Source organism: Miniopterus natalensis, chromosome 8, assembly GCF_054644295.1.
Source record: "Miniopterus natalensis isolate mMinNat1 chromosome 8, mMinNat1.hap1, whole genome shotgun sequence".
In the NCBI taxonomy this organism is placed as follows: Eukaryota; Metazoa; Chordata; class Mammalia; order Chiroptera; family Miniopteridae; genus Miniopterus; species Miniopterus natalensis.
The window spans coordinates 17031213-17053215 of NC_142088.1; the positions used below are offsets into that span (position 1 = coordinate 17031213).

The following is a 22003-nucleotide window of genomic DNA, read 5'->3' on the forward strand; positions in this document are numbered from 1 at the left end:
TGGCCTCTCCTGGACAACGCCAAGCCCAGCACGAGTAGCAGCCACATACGGTTTGCTGTGTAGCTTGTGCTGGGTGGCCCTGGGCAAGGCACTGGCACAGATTGACTTTGCACCTCCCGGGAGGCCCCAGAGACAGTGCACCTGGTGGTCAGACTCGACCACGCTGGATTACAACCCTACCACATCCACGAGTGACACACTCAAGGGGCGCACTTGGTGAACACCAAAGCTCCACTGAAGTAAATCCTGCTCCATAGAGGTGTCTCCACCACAGCATCTCTTTGGCTGCAGTTGCAGCTGGTCCTCACAGCCAATTGGCCTGGGGGTCAATTCCTCCCAGGGAGCCAACAGCAACCAAGGCTCAACTACAACAGGACAGTGCACACAGCCCGCACAGGGGAGCACCTAAAAGGCCCAGCCCAGGTGACTGGGGAGGCTGAGCCACTGGACCCTACAGGACACCTACTACACAAAGCCACTCTACCAATTCCAGGAGACATAGCAGCTCTACCTAATACATAGAAACAAACACCTGGAAGCAGCCAAAATGTGGAGGCCAAGAAACATGTCACAAAGGAAAGAACAGAAGAAACCTCTAGAAGAGGAACTAAATGAAATAGATCCAAGCAAACTAACAGAGTTCAGGATGCTCAAGCAGATTAGTAAGAGTATTACAAAAACAACTGAGAAAGTCAATGACATAATAAAGTACTAATTTGAAGTGAAGGCTACAGGAACTGAAATGAAGAATAATTTACAGGGAATCAACAGTAGAGTAGAGGACGCTGAGAATCAAATCAGCAATTTGGAACATGAGGGGGGAAAAAATCATCCAATCAGAAGAGCAAAAAGAATATAGAATATGAAGATAGTATAAAGAGCCTCTGGGACAATTTCAAGAAGCCCAACATTTATATTATTGGGATGCCAGAAGGAAAAGAAAGAGAGCAAGAAATTGAAAACCTATTTGAAAAAATAATTACAGAAAACTTCCCCTACCTGGGGAAAGAAATAGACTTACAAGTCCAGGAAGCACAGAGGGTCCCAAACAAGAGGAACCCAAAGAGGCCCACAGCAAGACACATCATAATTAAAATGCCAAAGGTTAAAGACAAAGAGAGAATCTTAAAAGCAGCAAGAGAAAAGCAATTAGTTACCTACAAGGGTGCCCCCATACGACTGTCAGCTGATTTCTCAGCAGAAACTTTGCAGGCCAGAAGGGAGTGGCAAGAAATATTCAAAGTGGTGAAAAACATGGAACTACAACCAAGATCGCTCTACCCAGCAAAGCTATCATTTAGAACTGAAAGTCAGATAAAGAGCTTCTCACACAAAGAAAAGCTAAAGGAGTTCATCACCACCAGACGAGCACTACAGGAAAAGTTGAAAGGTCTTCTTTAAGAAGAAGCTAATGGACAAAACAATCTGACAAGCTAAATAGATCCAGAGACATTGACACAGGCAGCAGGCGATCATATTTCAGAGGAAAGAGGGAAGGGGGTGGAGGGTGGGAAGAGATTAACCAAAGAAGTTATATGCATATAAGCATAACCCATGGACACAGTCAATAATGGGGTGAAGGCCTGGGGAGGGGGTGGGAGTGAGGTGGAGGGGGTCAATTGGGGGAAAAATGGGACACCTGTAATACTTTCAACAATAAAGATAAATTTTAAAAAAGTAAAAATTAAAAAATAAAGACAACTGTGAAATAAAATAATTTCATCTGCCAATAAAAAGCATTTACACTGAATTTGAAGTGTAAACTGAGGCAAATGACTACATAATCAATCCCAATTGTCCCAAATGTCAACCTACAGAATCTTTAATTAATAAATGACCATTCTTTTACCCATTGATATGAAGGATGGTTTGTTACACAGCAAAGGCTAACTGATACAAATAAAATCTGTTACAGAGAGAAATTTGTTTATATCTATCAAAAATAAAAATTCACATTCACTATTGACACATCCTATACCCACACATGTACAAGGATATCATTACCATACTGTTTGTAATAGTAAACTATTAAAAATAACCTATAAGTTCATTAATAAAAAATTGTTAATCATAATATAGCTTGTTTAGTATTTTATGAAATCATTAAAAAGAATGGGGTAACTCTCAACGTATGGATATGGAACAAATATCTAAAATACATTCTTTTTTTTAATACATGGCTTTTATTGTATCTTTAAAGTATCTCAAATAAGTCTGTGGAATCATTAGGCATCTTGCTGTTTCTGCAGCTGGACAACTTAGATCTGACTCATCAGCCCCTGAACTGTACCTTTTTCAGAAACATAGATACCATCCAAAAATTCTCTGATATCCTTGTTTTTAACTGTTGTGGCTTGCTGAATCGAAGCAGCTAAATTTAACACAATTTCAATGTTGTTTCCTTTAAGAATCAACTCATCTTTCTGGGCTTGAGATACCGAACAAGCAACACCTGACCTCATTCGAACCCTGAGGATACATTTTTCACCTAAGAAATTTCTGATTCCAACAAGAGAACGATTCTCCTGAGTGACGATGTCGGTGGGAAGGTGAGCGTCCACAGGCCTCGTCTTGTAAGGGAAGCCCAGGGTCACACCCTTGATCACGTTCTGCACACGGCTGCAGATAGTGCGAACGGTGGCCAGTTCCTTTCTATTTCCCCAGCATTTGTCAACAGGAGCCTCTTCTTTTTTTTTCAAGGAGACTGAGTTCTACGTGGATGTGACTGAAGTCCCCCTGCAGGATGCCTCTGGTGCACTTCACAATAACCGTGCATCCCCTGAGAGCCAGCTCGACATTTTCTGGGTTGTCAACAGTCTGATTGCTGAGAATGCTCTTCATCCTCGCAGTAGATGCGGCAAAAATAAAATATATTCTTAAGTGAAAAAAAGCAAGGAGAAGGACAGTATGTTTTAACTGGTATTTTAAAAAGTGTGTTGTGGCATGTTTGTGTATCTCTGAATATTTTCTTAAGAATAGCTGATCTGGAGAAGTGACAGTTTTGGGAGGATGACATACTTTTTCATCATATGCTCTGTTTACATTTTGAATTTTGCACCATGTGCATAAATTACTGACCGTAAATCAATCAATTTTTAAAAATCATGATACCCTCCCATCGTTCTTGTGATATAATCTAAAGTTGTATTGTTGCCTGGCCTTACCGTCCTCTCAGCTGGCTTGGTGAGGCTGTCGATAGCTTGAATCTGCTTATTTGCTGAAAACATTTAGCTAGCCTAGAATAATTTTCTCTTACTCCCAAGGCAGCCCTTTCTATCAAGAAGGCCCAAGAACTCAGGTTACAGGGAGCACTTCTTGTTTATTGGCTGACTTGACTGGTGAGAAAAATCAGTTTTCTCTCTCTATCCTAAGGAGAAGACCAAAAAAGGGCAGGGTGGGGGTGTAAGGAAGGATCCCTGAATATGCTGATCATGGGGTTTACTGTCATCAGCTAAGAGCGGCCTCAGTGGATAACCGATCCTGTCACCTAATTACTGTCAGAAAGTATGGCTTAATAACACCTACTCAAAAGCTTTAATAATCATTTGGCTGACTTCCAAAGCTTAATTGGCTTATAGGTAACAACTTTATATCATAGGTCAATTCATTTAGTTACCTAGGGGTATATTTTTGTAACCAGTTTATCTTGGAGGTATACCAGAAAATGCCTGTGATTAATATCAGGCGTTCTGTTTTTGCCTTATTGGTGTGTTTACGACTACCACAAACAATTGGGAGCACCTGCTTTCACTTATTTTTCAGACTCAAATTATTATGACCATGTTATACAGTTCTCTGGCATACAATTTTGGAAACTCGAGTGCCCCTTTGTTCGTTTGTTGGAATGGGCCTGACAGTAAATTGCTTTGGAATCATGTGGCTTGTCAAATATTCCACCTAAATTCAGATAACCATTAGAAGTGAGGAACAGCCCTGACCTAAACTGAATTTCTGACTTACAAGGTGTGCCAAAGAAGGTATTTTCAAATCGTCTGATATTCCATTCTTTACAATTGTTGGATGAGAAATTAAGCTCCAAGAGGATTTCAATCGCCTATTTTTCTAGATATTCCCAATCATATAACCTGTTTCCCATTGCCCTTCGAAGAAAATCCACATGTCTTTCCACAGATTAGCACGCCTCCGTCTCTCATTCACTATGGTCCACCCACGCCAGCGTTCTTGTTATCTCTCCAACCCACCAAGGTTGTTTTTCCCTCGCCAAGACTGTTGTTCTCTGTGCCTCGTAATAGCTTTCCTCCTAAGCTTGTCATGACTGCGTCCTGCTAATCATTTAAATGTACTTCAGTTATCATCTTTCAAAGAGGCCTTCCTCGGTCTCTTAGTTTCTCTCCATCACTAATTCCTGTTGTGTCACTTTCATAACAATTATCACTATTAAAATGAACTTCGTGATATTTTTGTTTATCACTTATTTTCCAAGTGGTATGTCCCCAGTCTATCTCCAATGCCTAGAACAGTGTCCAGCATATACTAAGTGCTCAATAAATGTTTTAAATAGTTCTTAAATAAATAAATAAAGCTAGAGTATCAGAGTAGTAGCGTACATTGAGGCATAAGCAGCCATAAAAACTAGCTTTTACATTATAATAAAATTTTGAGGATTGAATTCACTATATCTTTCAGTATTCCTCTAAAGGATTTATAGGGGACATTTATCTTGTGTATTTATATACAAGATCAACTAGCAATTGTGTGCTTTGACCTGGGATCATAGATCTCTCCTATCTTATTTCTATCCTTGGCTAACAAAAAAACACAGGACCAAACCTGAGACCCATCTCCAAAAGCCAGACAGAAATTTAGGGTGCACACTTGGAATCCTGAACTCACCCCTAGAATTATTGCCTAGTATCATTTTTATCCATCTCTTTATTTTATTTTATCTTAACATATTGCACTGTGTGCATTTCTGCAAGTTGTCTCAAATCCTATTTAGAATGAAATGAGTTGGATAAAAAAGAACAAATATATAAAATATGCATGTCATTCAGTGTCTGTAGACAGCTTAGCCTAGGATCCCCTTCCCTGAAAATCCTTTAAGTGTCTACCCTCCTTAGAACTAAAGTAGCTCTTAAAGTCCACTGCTTACAATTCAGCATTCAATCATATGCTTTATTATACTTTAGTTGTTTCATAATATAGATTCCACAAGATTTTTAAGTCCCTATGTATGTATATATGTTCTCCAAAGCACCTAGAATAGTACCTGGCACATAATAGGATTCCATAGACCTTTATTAAAGTAGTGAACAAACAAACCGCTCAATGAAGGGATAATATTGATTTTAAAACCTCTGAAAAACAAATCAATTCAGTCTTCCTAATATCCTGGAATCATACCTATAAAAGCAACTGGAAATTAGGGAATTTGTTGTCTAATAGGTTTACTACAAGAACAAAGAAAGTATTGATGCTGTTCAACTCCATAAATATTAAGAGACAGTCTATGCCCTGCTTTCAGGATACAGAATTTTACTAGACAGAGATTCATCAACTATGTGATGCTTTTGTATTGATTCTAAAGTGTTTTCTTGGGTGAACTTTGAAAGCCATTTGCTGAGTGTGAGATTTTGTAGGCTTGGGGTTGTCAATAAATGTGTTTTGCTGTAATTAATAACTATATGTTCTTGCACCTGTGGGGAAGATGAAGCATCTTTCTAATTTCATGTTCAGCAATAAACATGAGCAACTGTCGGCATGAGTCCTTTTTTGATTCCAGCTGCCAACAGCTTGGAAAGCTTTGAGTCCATCTAACTTTACATTCCCTCATTAGCTGGTGTCCCCATTTATTTTTCTGCCTAAATGGGTAGAGAAGTCATTTTGTTTAGCTCATTCGGATCTGTTGAGAAAGATACCAGTGTATCAACACCTGTCACTTTTCAGTAAATCCTAAGAGGAACTGGAGCTTTACAGCAGATTTGCCTTGGCAGGAAACAAAATGCTTGAGGATTGCAATAAATGACTGCATTCTATGAAACTGCCATTTCCCCCCTTAAAGTGGAGAATGAGCACCAGTCTATTATGGATGCAATTAATCCAAATCACTTACAAGACAATAAAATTTAATTATGGATTCTTAAAAAAAGAAGAACCCACCAATTATGGTTAATAGGATTTTTCTTGGTTGTAGCTAGTGAGTTAAATTTGTTGAGGCTATTTTTTCCAACAGTTAATTTTTTAAAATATCATTTTATTTTCAGTTAAGTAGATTTGGTATAACATTGCTTTGTAGTGGTATATCAAATACACCCATTGATTTCAGCTTAGTTCCTATATTTTGGGAAACTATTAGTTAAGAACTAACTTCTTAGATGTGTCTTTATATAATTGGCATTTTCTGTACCTTAGGGGCCTTCTACCTGTATTATCTGTTAAAAGAAGTATTTCCTTATCTATGAACAGCTGGATATCTGTCTCTACATTGATGATTTTTTTTTATTTTTTGGAAACTCTGTGCTTGAGAGTGCAAACAGGGCAAGAGATTTCAAAATTCATTCTGATTTTTTCAGATTCCATAGTGGGTCAATTGTTGTAGAGTGAGAACTTCATCCCTTGAAAATGCATTAACAAGGACATCATGGATTTGATGACCTTTCTATCCACAGAGGATTAAGCTGTCCCCAGAAACCAGCCGTTTTATTCTTAAAAAGTAATTATAAGAACCAACATTTATCGAATTTTTGCTATGTGCCAGGTACTTTTCTATGGCAATCTACATGGATTATTTTATTTACCTGTACTACAATTCATAAACAAGGTACGATCACTGCCTCCTCTTTACCAGTGAGGAAACTGAAGCACAAGGAGTTTAGATAGCTTGTCCAGAGTCATGCAGCAGGTCACTGTGGAGACAGACTTCAAGCCCAGGAAACCCTGGTTTTAATCACTATGCTCCAGTGCTCTCACTTGCCTAGAGGGTGGGAAAGGGTGCCCACGTGCATGTGCACTTGTTTCTTTAAAGTCTGTCACATGCTTACTGTTGCAAAGCACTGTGATCAACACGTAAAGTCCTATATACGTAATATTATATGCAGGGGCCTCTTTGGTAGATTACGTCCAAAGTAATAGTTGCTGTCAAACGTGCACAGCCTGCTCCTAGTTCTAGCTAAGCAGCTGCTTCAGAGCTTCCAGTCTCTTTTCTAAACCTAATCCAGATAGGTCTTCCTAGCAAAGATTTTTTTGCTCTTGAATCAGTCAAAATTACTATTATTACAGATCTTTAAAGTACCGCCTAGACTTCAACAGTAAAATATCATTTTTGTGCTGTGGGAGACATAGGTATGTCTTCACATAAGAAACTTGTTCACATGCCGCTGACGAGAATTGCACTGTGAATGGCGTTTACAGCTGTGATGGTTACTGTGCATGGAAATCTTCAGACTTTTGGATTAATTGAAATGATTTACAAATTATCTAATTAAAGTTAGGGGGGCATGATTAATTAAATAAGTCTGCAAATTCTTTGTTACTCCTGATTGTGAAGGGGAGTTTAATTCTTCTCTCATTGAATCTGAGCTGGCTTTATTGATGTGTTTGACCAATGTCAATGCAGAGGAAGTGACCTTCTGGGAATCCCAAGGATAGGCCATAAGACTTGCAGCTTCCACTTAGGTCTTTCAAAACGCTTACCCTGGAGGGAGCCACCTGCCATTTAAGAAGTTTAATAGCACTGAGACCACCATATTGGAGAGGCTAAATGTAGACACTCTGGTCAACAGTCTCAGCTGGGTTCATTCTTCCACTCATCCTTCCCACTACACATGGGAGTGAAGCCATCTGGTCCTTCAAAACCAGCCCAACTACCAGCTAAGTACACAAAACGACCTTAACCAATGTCACAAAAGCAGGAGAGTTATACCGCCAAGTCTGGTTCCAATTTTTAACCTACACAATTATGGACTACAATAATGTAGTTTTAAGCCACTAAATTTTGGGGGTAGTTTGTTGTTGCTGTTGTTTTTAACTTATTTATTGACTTGAGAGAGAGAGAGAGAAACATTGATTTGTTGTCCCACTTATTTGTGCATTCATTGGTTGATTCTTGTGTGTGTCCTGACAGAGGATCAAACCCACAACCTTGGCCTATCGAGATGACTTTCTAACCAACTGAGCTACTGGCCAGGGCTTGGGGTAGTTTCTTATGCAGCAATAGATAACTTCACAGAGTATGATATCTGGCTCTCCCTGGCATTCTGCTTCTATCATCACATAATCCTAAAGTCCCCAGGCCCTAAAAAGTCATTTCACAATTATAAGCAGATTTTACTTACCTATCAGGATCCAGCAAATAAGCACCGACTGTTCCCTGTAAATGGCCCCTAACAGTGCCTCTCCAGCGTACTCAGGAATGAGCCCATTCAAGCTGGCTGCTGTCCGGGGAGGCTTCATGATTGTCTGGGCCCACTGAACGCCACCAGCTCTCAGAGCTTATGACTAACTCATGTTTTCATTGAGGATCCAAAAATCAGTTCTCGGGACCAAAAAGGTATTCGGGCAGCATCCAGCTCTTCCTTTCCCTGTTTGTCCATCCCTCCTTCCCTCCTCTCCCAACTCCTCTGACCCCCCCTTGCTCTGGTTCACTGTCTCCTCTACAGCTTCATCTCCTCCAAGACCCCCCTCTTCTCTTACACGCCCTCTCTTCACCTCTCTGTATGACCCTGGGCAGTCACGTTCCCTCTCCACATGTGTAAATTAGGAATGTGAGCATTCAAGTGAGATCCCATAACTTAAATGCTAGCATAGCACAGGACACAGAGTAAGAGCTCAGAATGGGATCGCTATCATTAATAACATTACTATTACTCACCAGCCTAAAGCAATAGCCGCCCTGCTAGTCAACTCATGCCAATAAATACCGTCTGACCACCAACTACAATGTGCCATCACTCCTTCCCATAAAAATCTAAATTACATTTGGGCTCATTTGGGACCACCTCTACCATAATCAAAACCTTCAAATCAAAGCAACCATACTGCCCAGAAAATCATAGCATGTCATGGCTTGAAGAAATATAATATCCAACCCCATCATGCAGAGAAACTGTCTGCCAGGCTGTCACTGAGTCCATTCCAGAAATTCAAATTCGTGCAATGAAATTACTCCTTGTAATTTTATAGTTTTTTCCAATATAATTATACTATTTCTGATGGACATATCAAAGTTATTTTAAATTAGGTTAATCTTATCTTACAGAACATTAAAACTTGCTATCATAGTCCAAGTAGTAAAGCATGGTGCTGAAATACATTTTTTAATATATCAACCAAGAGAAATAACAATTTCCAATTTTGTCTTCCTAGAATATATTTTATTCAGGGGTTTTTAAACATTTTAACGGTGTATCAATTTCACTTTTACAGTGCTAAGAGGTCAAAAATGACTATTAGAATGTCCCTTTTTAGGGCTCATTTTTTCCCCCAGAGCATAGTAGATATTCAGTAAGATATGCACTTCATGATAACTGATCCTTTTCCTATCTTTGAAAATGAATATACAATTGCCTTCTAGACATCTCTATTTGGATGTTTCATAACAATACAACAGCAGCAACGGCTAACGCTTAGCACTTACTCTGTACCCAGCACTATTCCAGGGGCCTAATTTACATTTTCTGTCCAACCTTCACAGCAACCCCAAAGTAGGTATTATTATTTTCATTTTACAGAGGAAACGGAGGTATGACAAATTTAAATAACCTATTCAAAATCACACAGCTTCTGAGTGTCAGAGCCTGGATTCAAACCCAAGAAGACTGGCTCCACTAGCTCGATACCATTTCTGTTCTGCCTCTCACGGACACCTGAAACTCGTATGCCTAAAACAAAACTTACCATGTTCAATCACAAACCTGCTCTAATTCCTGGGTTACTTAGCACCAAGAAACATCAGGTGATGTCTCACCTGTTTGCCCAGGCTGCTGGGGCATGGAGCTCTGAATCCGACCACCCCTCACTCATCCAAACACACCATGCGATTCTCTCTCTCTGATTCTCTCTCTGATTCTCTCTCTACTTCTCTTTTCTTCTTCTCTCTCCCTCCCTCCCCCCCCATCTCTCTCTCTCCTGGATCACTGTAATATTGTAATATTTCCTAAGTAGCCTTTCTGCCTCCAATCCTGGTTTATTTCATCCATTCTCCATTCTACAGTCAAAGTAAGTTTTCCCCAAATGCAAATGGACTGATATCACCTCCTACCTTAAAACACTTCGACTTCCTTGTATCCTTAAAACAGTGTTCGCCCTCCTCAGCACCGCCTACAAGGCGCCTGCGATTTAGCGCTGTTTCCCTCGCCTCCCATCAGCCCTGCAGGCTGATGCTCCAGTCACACGCAGCTTCCTTCAGTTCTTCAAATAGGGTCTGTTTTCCTTGCCTCGGGGTCTTCATGCCTATTGTTTCCACTGTGTACACGCTGCAGAACACACCACAATTTTTTCATCTGGGAAATTTTTACTTATCCCTCAGGTTTCAGCTTAGAGGTCACTTCCTGGCGGAAGCCTGCCCTGCTCTGCCCCAGGCACTGTTCCTATAGCTCCGAAACTGTCTTTACTACAACATTAATCAAGATCTATTATCATAATTTAAAAAAACACACACAACTCTCAGCATTCCCCACTAAATTATAAGTTTCATGAGTATAAAACTGCTCTATGGTATTTAAAGTAGTTACTCAATAAGTATTTGTGAAATTAGTGAATAAATTTAAGGCATAAAAGGGTTAAAGAAAAGTGATGCAGAGATGCTATATACAAAAAACCTACATACTCTTAAATTGTCTACTTTCTGTCAAAAATAGCGTTACATGAATATTCTGTGTGAAATATCCTATAATAAGAAATTAAAAAGAAGCAAAAGGAATAGCACATGGCCATGAAAAAACTAAAATGGAGAAAGAATAAATGAAGGCATGGGTAAAATAACTTCCAGAGGCTGATAAGCTCGTGCTTATTGAATCTCACTGACAAGGAGATGTACACAAATGCTCATAAGATTGCTAGAACAACAGCTAACATGGTTCTATTCATCTATGACAGTCTTGGGGAGAAAATAGATTTAAGATTTGGGAAAGTTAGGGTTTGTCAGTGTTTCCTCTACAAATTGCTCCAGCCTCCTGAGTGCACAAAGTTACACCTGGAGGCCGGGTGTAAACTGGGCCGAGATCCCTGTGATCAAGAGAGGAGATAGAAGCTTGCAACTAAAAAGGACAGGAACATAATCATTCTGATGAAGCGCTTCTCCCCACAATCAGTTTTTAGAGTCAACATTTTGTGGCTCCATTAGATTTGAATGTCTACCATAATTACGTTCCCGGAATACAAAAATCCATTAAGGAGATCTGGCTGCACCTTCCACATACCTGTGCAAGGACCAGTGACTCATGATTGGCTATCGGCTCTAAGTTTCAGACTGAGAAAAAGAGATGCTGCATAATCTGGAATTATTTATCAATGGGTCAATAAAAACCATCATGGGTTAAAACCAACTTCATCATATGGACGTGGTTAGTGTGGGTACAGTAACCCAAGAACCTGCTGTTTCAGGTGCTTTTGAGAATATCACTGTGAGCCCGTCTTCCAGAGAGACTAGCATAGCAACTTGCAGACAGACTAAGGCAGGGCCCATTCCCTGAACAGTCAGTCTACAAAGTGCCATCTGCTTGCATCCAGAAGTCCCTGGGCCCCACACATCCACAGACTTCAACACAACCAGGCACTGGAGTTAGTGAGTTGCTTCTGAGGCACACAGGACTTCCCGCAGTACCACACGGCAGGTAATGATAGATTTAGCACAAGGTGATTTTTTGCATAAGGTGGTTTTTTTGCTCTAGAGCTTCTCAGTGTTGGAAAAGTCAAGTCAGTTATGCTTCATCTTATTCTGATACAATGAATAGAGTATGAGCCTAATTTACATTAAATACTTATGCCTCCTGGTTTTAAAAATCTCTAAAAACTGTTACATTTTAACTGCAACCACCCCATTTTTCCCCTGCAGCTCCCTATATATTTTAATTACGAGAGTAGAAGTATATCAAACCTGGCAAATGATATGACATTATGTGTTCAATTTAATTAGGAAACATTTTTTAAAAAAGAATTTCTATGCAAATCCTCTTGAATGCAGAGATTAAAATAAATGTTACAGTCAAATTAAATTATTCCATATAAATTTCATTTGCAGCATTCTGTGTGAAAATTTGTAAAGAGTTATAGAAAACATTTAGCAGAATATTCCTATTATGCTAAAGACCTCAGAATCCTACCATGTTTCATCTCTCGGGGCCTCCCAAGAGCAGGTAGAAGAGAGACCACAAAAGAGATTCCTCAATGCCCTTAAATTTTAGAAAAAACTATATGGTCATTTAGACACTGGATATTCAAATGTATCTTTACTGATAAAATACATTCATGTTTCAAGTTCTTTCTCTCCTTTAATAACCCATTTTGAGCGTTTGAGTCCTCTCCTCTCTCCATGCTGCTGCTTTGCCTGTCCCCGTCACGGCTGCCAACGGCTCTAAGCCTTACGTGGGAAGCTGTGATTTGGGGACACGAGCATCTCTGACCGTGATGGACGAAGGCGCTCCTCTGTAGTCAGTGTTTCTTTCAGGGCACGCCTTCAAGAAATAATTAGCTAGGCTGGCGGTTCAGGAGAGAAAAAGTGCACCTTTGCTACCAGACAAGCTTATTTTTTGTTTTGGTCAACAATCAATAGTTTTCTTGTGGATACAAGTCCTTTATAAAATGAGGGTTGTCAAGACACAAGATGATCTTTGAGCAGCAAGAAGCGGGCGCGGACGGTGCTGATTTTGACTTGCTGAGGGTTGTTTTGCGCCCCTTTGCTGCATTGATCTCAACAGCTGCAGGTACTTAAACTCTCTCTCTGGAACCCTTGCTCCCTACGTTTTGCACAAGAGAAGGAGGGACAATTATTACCAATTTTTCACAGAGCCCGGGGAGCCACTCGGCAGGAGTGCAAACATCCTCCCTCCTGCCACACGGCCTCACGCTCACCGATTGCAACAGCTCCTCATAAACTCGCACGGGGACCTTCGCTAAAAAGAGAATGTTTATGTATCAGAACAAGGGGGAAGGAACAGTGAGCCAAAGAAGGGAAGGAATGAAGTTGCGCTGGTCTTTTCCAAGAAAAGCCACGAAAGGCCTTTGCGGGTTTGATTGGGTGCGGGCCATGGCATGAAAGGCCTTTGCGGGTTTGATTGGGTGCGGGAGCGTTGAGGGCACCTGTGCCTGCGGGGGCCGCGCCGGCGGCCAAATGGCAATCCCGGGCTGTGATTACAGAGCCCTTCGCCGCAGTCAGCACGCTCTGCTCCTCTGATCACTTTCTCTGTCGTCACTCAAGAGGCCGCAGAAGCTGGGGCTCCAATACCTGCAGCTGTTGAGCGAAGTGAATGCTGTAGCTGTTTTTCAAGTTTCCAGTTGTGCTGTTTTTTAAAGTTTCCAGTGGGAATGCTGTTTAAGAGGAAAGTCTGACAGAAGTGCAGTTAAAATAGTCTGCTTGCCTTCCCAAAGCCATAAAACCCTAAATCCATACGTGGGTCATTCTCGATTCCGTTTCACAGGCCGGCGCCTCCTGGCGCGCCCAGGGCCGGCCCTCCCCGCCTGCTATTAAACTCTCAGCGTGGAAAAGGCGACTTCGATTTTCTGCTCAGCGCTACAGACATAGACCTTATGTTGTCTGCACTTGTGATAGATCACAGATTCAGGCATTTAAAAATGTGTTAACCTGTTTATATGAAAAAATGTTCCAAAAGGACAAAGCCCGGCCAAATGGGGACACAAGTGGCTTCCGTTTTCTTGCCTTTCCCTCACTCAACCCAAGCTTTTGGGCGCATTAGCTACTTGTTCATTGACGTTTGCAAATTTTGAACATTAGAAAAGAGGGAGATAACAAAACCAAAACTTAACATAGTTCAATTTTCAGCACCATGGAGAGTATGTCTTGCCTGGTTTTCCAAAGACCCTTTATTTTACCAACAAAAATATAGGGTTCATTGAGAAATGATGCTGCTTGATTAATTATTATTACTTGATTAATTATTATTACTTGATTAACTATTGCTGTTCTCATTTTTTTATTTTATTTTACAAGTAGTCTGTTCAAATTAATATGAAAGCTGAGAACCTCTGTTAAATTCCCACAATACAAAACTTAAGTGTTGCTGCGACCTTCTGGTACCTTCAGCAAGTAATTCTGTTTGTTTCAAAGTGAGTTAGATTTCCCAATTGGTCACCCGCAGCCTGCTTATCTCTGTCAAAATGCAGTTTTCTCCCTCCACTGTGTGTGTGTGTGTGTGTGTGTGTGTAGATAGTTAGATGATAGACGACAGCGAGAGCAAGCAATATAAAGTCAAACAGGGTAAAATGTTACCAGTAGGTAAATCTGGGTAAAGGCTGTACTATTTTTATTTTTGCATTTTTTTAAGTCCAAAATTATTTTCAAATAAAACACCTTAAAACTTCCATGTGGCTCAAATATGCACAATTAAGAATCCAGTCTCAACTTCTGCCCCAAGTCCTTTCTCTCCACACATACCCTGAGATCCAGTCCGGCCAAACTACTCATTTCCTCACATGAATGCCCTTGCCTGTCCGCTAGTCTGCCCGAGGAACTATGGCGCACTGTTCAAGACAACACAGAGTCCCTTTCACCAGATAAGCACTTCCCTGATCTCTGCAGGCAAGTTCAGTACTTTCTTTACTGTGAGAAATGATTTTTTACGTATGTCTTCGTTACAATGTAAGATACCAAAAAATGAGACTGTGTTTTGTGTGACTTGGTCATGTACGCCTTAGTTCCTTTATTTATAATATGGAATCTGGCAGCACCTACTCAGAGGGGCATTTCGAGGATTAAAACGGCTAATTCATGCTACCTTAGACCTGCCTGATGAATGGCAGGTGAGCCTAATGTTTTAGCAGTGCTGTGTCAGAAAGGTCCTAGGATAATAGGAGTAGGAGGGACCGTGGTCTATCCCACACCAAACACTGCAGAAATTCATTAAATGTTTTCAGGTCAGGGGATGGGCGATCAGGGAATACATTATTATAATGTTGCTGGGAAGAAGTGATGAAGATCTCACTGTGACAAGGGGGAGAGAAGGAACTGAATTTGAGAAGCCTTCGTGCGGGTCCATCTCAAGTGGTAAATCCTTGACTGCAGACTGAGAGGGAAGGGCTATAGTCTAATATTTCATCGTTATCTTAGGACCTTCCCAAAGTCACATTTTAGGCGGTATTTCCAGGATATGGTATCACCGTCGTAATTGACAGTCTCCACCAGGCAATCTGGATCACCCTCTGTTTGGGTCCAACTACTTTTCTCCATAACATGCTTGATATTTGTTTAAAAGTTTATTATATATGGGTGGCAACCTTTAGTCAGCATGTGGCTGTAACTATATTTGAAAGGATCTGGATGGATCAAAGGTGGCATATAAGCACATGATAACTTTTTTCTTTATTTTTATTGTTGACACTGTCACAGATGTCCCCATTTTTTACCCCCTTTGCCCACCACCACCCAGGCCCCCTACCCTCTGTCAGTCACCACACTGTTGTGTGTGTCTATGGGCTATGAAACATGTTCTTTGGTTAATCCCTGCACCTTCTTTCATCCAGTCCTCCCCTCCCCATCTTCTCTGACCTCTGTTGGTCTGTTCCTTGTATCCATGTCTCTGTTCCTATTTTGTTCATCAGTTTATTTTGTTCATTAGATTCCACATATGAGTGAGATCGTGTGGTACTTGTCTTTCTCTGACTGGCTTATTTCACTTAGCATAATACTCTCCAGGTCCATCCATGCTGTCATAAAGGGTAAGATTTCCTTCTTTTAAAATTTTCAATGAGACTTATAAACAAGAGGGAAACAAGAAAAAAATGCAATGGCCTAGGCCTCGTTATTTTTAATATTAATTTGCTAGACATACCCTATATGTCTAGAAAAAAGACAAAGTGATGTGATCCTGGCTCTAAGCCCTGCTTCATCAGAGAGGTGAACTAATTTTATATATCAACACAAAATAAGTAAATAAATGCGAGAATACAACTGCATTGCCTCTTAACAGTATTTTATTTAAAAGTTCACAATTAGAGCACTTGTAATAACACAAAAAGTTTAAAGATACAAAGGCTGCCTTGAAGGAAGGGCTTCTCTTGTATGCAGGAGGAAAGGGGACCTTGTGCTTAAAATGTGTGCGACTCACAGTGCAGCGTGGGCCTCAGTAGATCATCAGAATCCATAGTCTGAAGGGAATGAATGTAACTCCCAAGTGTATCGAAAGTTGGCAGGAAGTGGGGGAGGGCAGGGAGGTGGCATAAATCTGAAGATTTCAGTTGGCTCAGGTTAAAACTCCAAAGAACAACAGGAATAAACCTGCCTCAGCGGTATCTACCCTCTGCTGACATACTCCAAAACCCAAAACTGCAAACTAGTGTCCTTTAAAGAAATCTATTCCTTAAAGACCTCAGTCACACTTCTCAAATTCAGCACTGTGGGAAGGGATGACGATATTCCTGGGTGGGCCAGATACAAGGATTACTAAAAAGGAACAGCAAACAGGCATCATGATGAAGGGCTTCATAAATTAGATCCGTGCTTCATTTTATCAAATCTTTAGAGCATTCTGCCTGGTGAAAGGGTCCTGAGTGTGGCGGCTATTTTCAAACAATGACAGTAGTGTCTGTGACGTGCACAGAGAAAGAGTTCAGGAGACAGAGAAGCAACGTTTCCTACCTTGATTACCCTTAATCAGCACCATCAAATGTTAGCTGCGAGGAAGCGTGGGGAAGCTTAGCCCACCCAAAGTGAGGCACAACAGAGGAATGCATTCTCGCGAAGAACAGGTTACTTAGGAAGGACTCTCTATGCAAGGTTTTTGAAAAGTGACTGACGACAATTTAATGGTGAAAGAAAAGAACATTAAGGCGTAACTGAGTAAACTGAAATAAAGTCTGGTGTCTGTGTTCATCTCTGGGAAAGGAAGGTGGGAATCAGTTCCTTGGTTCAGGAAGGGAGCCGGGCCTCCACTTCTCTATGCCCCCTTCCCGGCACTGGACTGCCTGTAGTGGAAAAGACTCTTGGAGTCCACAGTGCGAGACTTCTGCACGGCCTCAGCGAAAAGTTTGGTCACCTGAAAACAGAAGGGTAGGAATCTCAGCAACCCAGATGATATGAAAGTGAATGTTTAATGAGGCAGGAGTGAAAAGTCACAGTGTCTGCTCCCAGTTTTCAAAGGGGCATGGGATGAAAGAAACAAATTTTTCAATTTAATTGGGACTTTCTGCTATATCTCAGGCCTCACCATGAATATGCTTATCCCACCCCGCCCCCCCATTCCCCGCCCTCTGAAGAGGGATTAAAACTGACCCAGGGAAAAAGTAGGATGCGCAGGAAGTTAATGAGTCCCTAAGAATAGCTCTTCCCCCTGTGATAAAGAACCTGGGGGATCACGTCCGAGTGGAGCTGAACAGGCCGCACGCGATCATTTTCTGTGAACTGAACAACTGTTTGCACTGTATCTGGGTCTTCAGTTATCGTGAACCTGTTGCTCTTACGTGGTGGTTTTCACTTAGAAACAATGGAATAAGAGCTTGTATCCTTAATCCATGCCACACCACACTTCTTATTTAAAGGATAATTGCACGGGTAATGAGAGAGCCATGGCTGTCCGTGGCTTTTGATTATCTCAATTGCTTGATCACCCACTGTCTCAGCTAGGCCATGACCTGCCATAACAGCATCATTATTTTACATTCTATTCAGAAATCCCCCTCCATTCTGAATGTTCTAAGAAGGGAAGGGGAGAGGTGTGCATAGATCGATGAACCCACATAAGGGAGGCACAGAAACAAAAATTCTCCTGCAGCCTGGATTTGAGAAAAAGACCGTACCTGGAAGTTAGTGAGGAGAGCAATTCCGCTGTCGACGGCTGTCCTCCGAATCACGTAATTATCGTGGACAAACTTCGTGTTGTTGTTGGGGAGGTTAATCACCAGGTCAATGCTGCCGTCTCTAATCAGCCTGGGAGAACCAACGGAACAAACAAAAGCTTGCAGGTGACCATGGGTATTTTATAATTAGTTTTAAAAATACTAACGTAAATTACTCTCCTAGCCATTTGGAGTCAATGCCATACCGAGCTGACTGCCATCTATCCCCCTCTCAGTAAATGTTCACGTTACACTATTTGGGGGTTATAATTTTATTACTGTGCTCTTGAAAGAACTCTGGTGAAAGTCTAACTAATTGAAGGGAAAGGTTTGTTTTCTCTTGAAAATGCTACCTTGGTAATTTGATAGGTATTTACTTATTTTACAAGGAGGTGATTCGCCCAGCGTCGAAGCCCAGTCCTCCCCATATTTCCACTCCCAGATCAACTTTACTTCACTGCGGCTTCCCAGTGCCTCTCGGCTGATGGTATGAGAATGCAGGTACCTGATTCTGAGTTAAACCACTTCACATTCTCTTGCTGGGCAGCTACACACACAGGAGACATTTAAATGTCAAAGGCATGAAGTAATGCTAATTATTGTTTTACAAAGCTCTAAGCGAGGGCTTATAACATCACTGGAAGTCTACAAAGGTCTGAAAAATTTGCCCTCCTTTTATTAACTTGATACTGATTTATAGGTTACCTTCTTAGGAGCTCTAACAATAGCCTAGTGCATAGAATTTGGTATGACTTAGTCATTCAATGGGGTGTAATATCCTGGAGCAACTGAGAATTATCTCCTCTGTACCTATGCCACATAGTCCTGTGTTTACATAATGGTGTCCCCTGGGGTCACATAGCTTGCTGAAATAATATGTCTTACAGCTCTAATGATGACATAGCCTAAGGCACAGTGACCAATTGATCAAAGGATGCAAATTAGGTGATCCAGTGACTGACATTATCATAGCTCTCATCATAGTCTCCTGCACGTGGCAAGATCTCGAGAAATTGAGTCACTGATGCATAAGGTCAGTGAAAGACAGCTGGTCAAACTTGTACTTGACATGCACATAGATATAGATAGATGATAGATATAGATGATAGATGATGATAGATAGATGATAGATAGATAGATGATAGATAGATAGATAGATAGATAGATAGATAGATAGATAGATAGATAGATAGATAGATAGATAGATAGATAGATAGATAGATGATAGATAGATGATAGATAGATAGATGATAGACAGATAGAGATATAGATATATAAGTTTAATGTCAAATATAAAGTCCTACATTACGGTCTTCATGACCATGACTCTCATCACTGAGATCTTGGGGTCTGTCAAGGAAAGCCCCCTTACTAGCAACTATTTTGAAAGATGCCGCATGTCACCATGTGCACATATGACATCATGTGTTCATAGGGATAGCAAAGTTCATGAGAATGAAACTTTACTATCACCCACAGATTCACTCATTTTAAACTGGTTGACCAAGAGGATTTATAGAAGTCATGCAAGAGGGTAAAGTGTTCACATCACACTAGTTCCCAAGGTTAATCCTCTGTTTTATTATCACAGACAACTCTGCCCAGTTCTTACTTTCTGATGGAAGAGAGGCTGGGATTCTGTCCTTCCTGAGATGGCCATGCCACAGGGGTGGCGGGGACATTGTTGGCATTGAGCCAGTCTGACGTGGCTTCCGTGGCAAAGAGCTGTGTTTAAAATGGAAAAGTCAGTTACTGTACCACAGGGAAGGCTCTCATGAAGCAAAGAAGCCTACATGTCATTTAAAACACAAAGTACAATAAAATATGAGAAACAATATGATTCCATGAACAGAGATTTGGACTCAGTATACATAGTCATGGGCACTTCAAATATTTTTAAATTTATTTGCAGTGGTAAAAAATTTCATAACCTCCATTGTAACTGCTTTTGTAGAGCAGAAAAATAAAAAATTATTCATGGCTGATTATTCATTGTTATTAGGTCAACAAAGCCGACCACCACAGGCCCACCCTGAGCCTTAGGAGCTACTTTGTTGCATTAAACCAGGCTTTGTGTGAATGTATTCATAGCAAATATGTTTTTTCTTTCTTTTTATTGTTGACACTATTACAACAAGAAGTTTTGCCTATAACTGTAGCAACTGGACACTATGACTACATATGGAAACAGAAAAAGGAAAAAGGGAAAATATATGGAAATGCATTGGAACTTTGTCCCAGTTCTGTGTAAGCTAAACTTTCTAAGTTTGTGATAACTGTATTAAAACTTAAAGCTAGTCTTTCTAATTATTTTATTCATTGAAGACTTGAAACTATCAACTTAGGACATATTTTGATCTACTTAATTCCCTAAGATTTTTTTCAACATTCTCTTTTGTGGAGAGAGTTCAACACTGACAGAAAACAATTCATCAAAAAATTAATATCACATACCTTGAAACCTTCATTGTGTAATTGTTCGGCCACCCCAAGGAATCTCGGACGGAATGATTGCTGAAATTAAAGGAATTTAATAAAATTCACTTTCTAGATATCCATGCTCTTTATTTAGTCATATGCAATACGGTATTTTCCCTGCCATTATAAGAGGCAATGCCATTGTTGCCAGGTGTTTTATATGACAAGTTTTATCGTTTATCTTCTTACAGTGAGTATGAGTTCTTACTTATTTTTCCAATATAGATACAATCCCATCTACATTCTTATTCTCTGTTCTCTTTTTACCTTGCCCTCAAATTCCTTCATTCCCCATTTAATCCATTTAAGCTCTATGGGCAGATGCAGACAGACCCCAGTTCTGCACAGATCCTCTCGCTCAGGGAGTAGCTAAAGAGCTGCATGCCAAGCCCGCCTTGCTGGATGTTTTGCCTGTTGGACCTGTTCTCGCTGCTGAGTTCAAACCTTGTGCCGCCCTTCAGTTACTAGGCCCTGCCCTAGTAGCTCGTGCACAGCGCCGGCAATAAGTCAACCACTTGAAACTCCCTTTTGAGAGAATGGGCTCTGGAGTCGCCAGCTGCATTTCAAATCCTGGCTTTACCATTCATCACTGGTTAGAAAAGCTAATGTCTTTGAGCTTTCATTTCTTCATTTTTAAAACAGCAGTGAGAATAACAGTGTACCTACTTCTTGGGGCCCTGCGATAAACTGTGTGACCTTGAGCAACTTACTTAAATCTCTCTCCATGATGCCCTTTCCCCACCCGTTAAACAGGCATAGAACAGTATCCGAATCATGGGGTCCTTGTGAGTACTCTAAAGGGGACCAAAGTTCCCCCCCTGCAAAAAAACAGTGCCTTTTGGGATATTGATTTTAAACCGGTTAATAAGAAACAAGATTCAGAAAGAACCTTCTGCCCTCCCCTTTTCCTGCCTAAGAGATTCACGTGGAAAGGTCTGCTTTGGAAGAGGAACCTTAACAAATGCACCTTAATATTAGATAGGAAGGCTCCAGGGGGGGCCTGGTAGCTAGACCCCCGTCCCCTAGCCCCTCGTCCCCCCCCACCATATTGTTACATTGCTTCTGAGCTGCTCAGCAAGAACTTGCCCGCCACCTGTGTTACACTGCTCCCCAGCTACCTCCCAATTGCTTATTTCGCCTTTCGCCACACTGGCCTATAAACCTCAGCTGCCCATTGCATTTCAGGTCTCCTATCTCATGACACCCCAGCACGTACATCCATAATAAACTTTGTACATGTTCTCCTGTTAATCTATTTCTGCTCATTTGATTAGCCCAGCTAGAAGAACTTAGAAGGTGAGAGGAAAAGAAGTATTTTTTTAAGTCCTCACAACTCAATGAATGAATTTAAAGTAAGAACTACTAAGTGCTAGAAGAGCGACTTAGCATAATTACTGGCCCATTAAGAGTTCTCATTAAGTATTATTATCATTATTCAAATAGCTGTGTGGTGTTTTTCCTCCCAGACACTAGATTCCTGCTCCTGCCCCTTAGTTTCCAGCCTGGGTTCCTCTCCTGGCTGTCACACTTACAACACAAACCAACTTCCTCCTCACATTTA

At 40.9% G+C, this 22003-nt stretch overlaps 1 protein-coding gene and 1 pseudogene across 1 annotated transcript in view; both read right to left on the bottom strand.

Annotated features, from left to right (window-relative positions):
* Positions 1–2258: 2258 nt before the first annotated feature.
* On the bottom strand, positions 2259–2841 carry LOC107524807 (large ribosomal subunit protein uL6 pseudogene; annotated as a pseudogene).
* Positions 2842–16114: 13273 nt separating this feature from the next.
* CPS1 (carbamoyl-phosphate synthase 1) overlaps positions 16115–22003 on the bottom strand; it is a 145589-nt gene continuing 139700 nt past the window's right edge. The window contains exons 36-39 of the mRNA XM_016196893.2: positions 20419–20478; positions 19577–19689; positions 17926–18055; positions 16115–17165 (exon numbers count right to left, since the gene is read on the bottom strand). Coding sequence (XP_016052379.2) covers positions 17067–17165; positions 17926–18055; positions 19577–19689; positions 20419–20478 — 402 coding nt within the window. The 3' untranslated portion in view covers positions 16115–17066. The remainder of the gene's footprint in view (positions 17166–17925; positions 18056–19576; positions 19690–20418; positions 20479–22003) is intronic.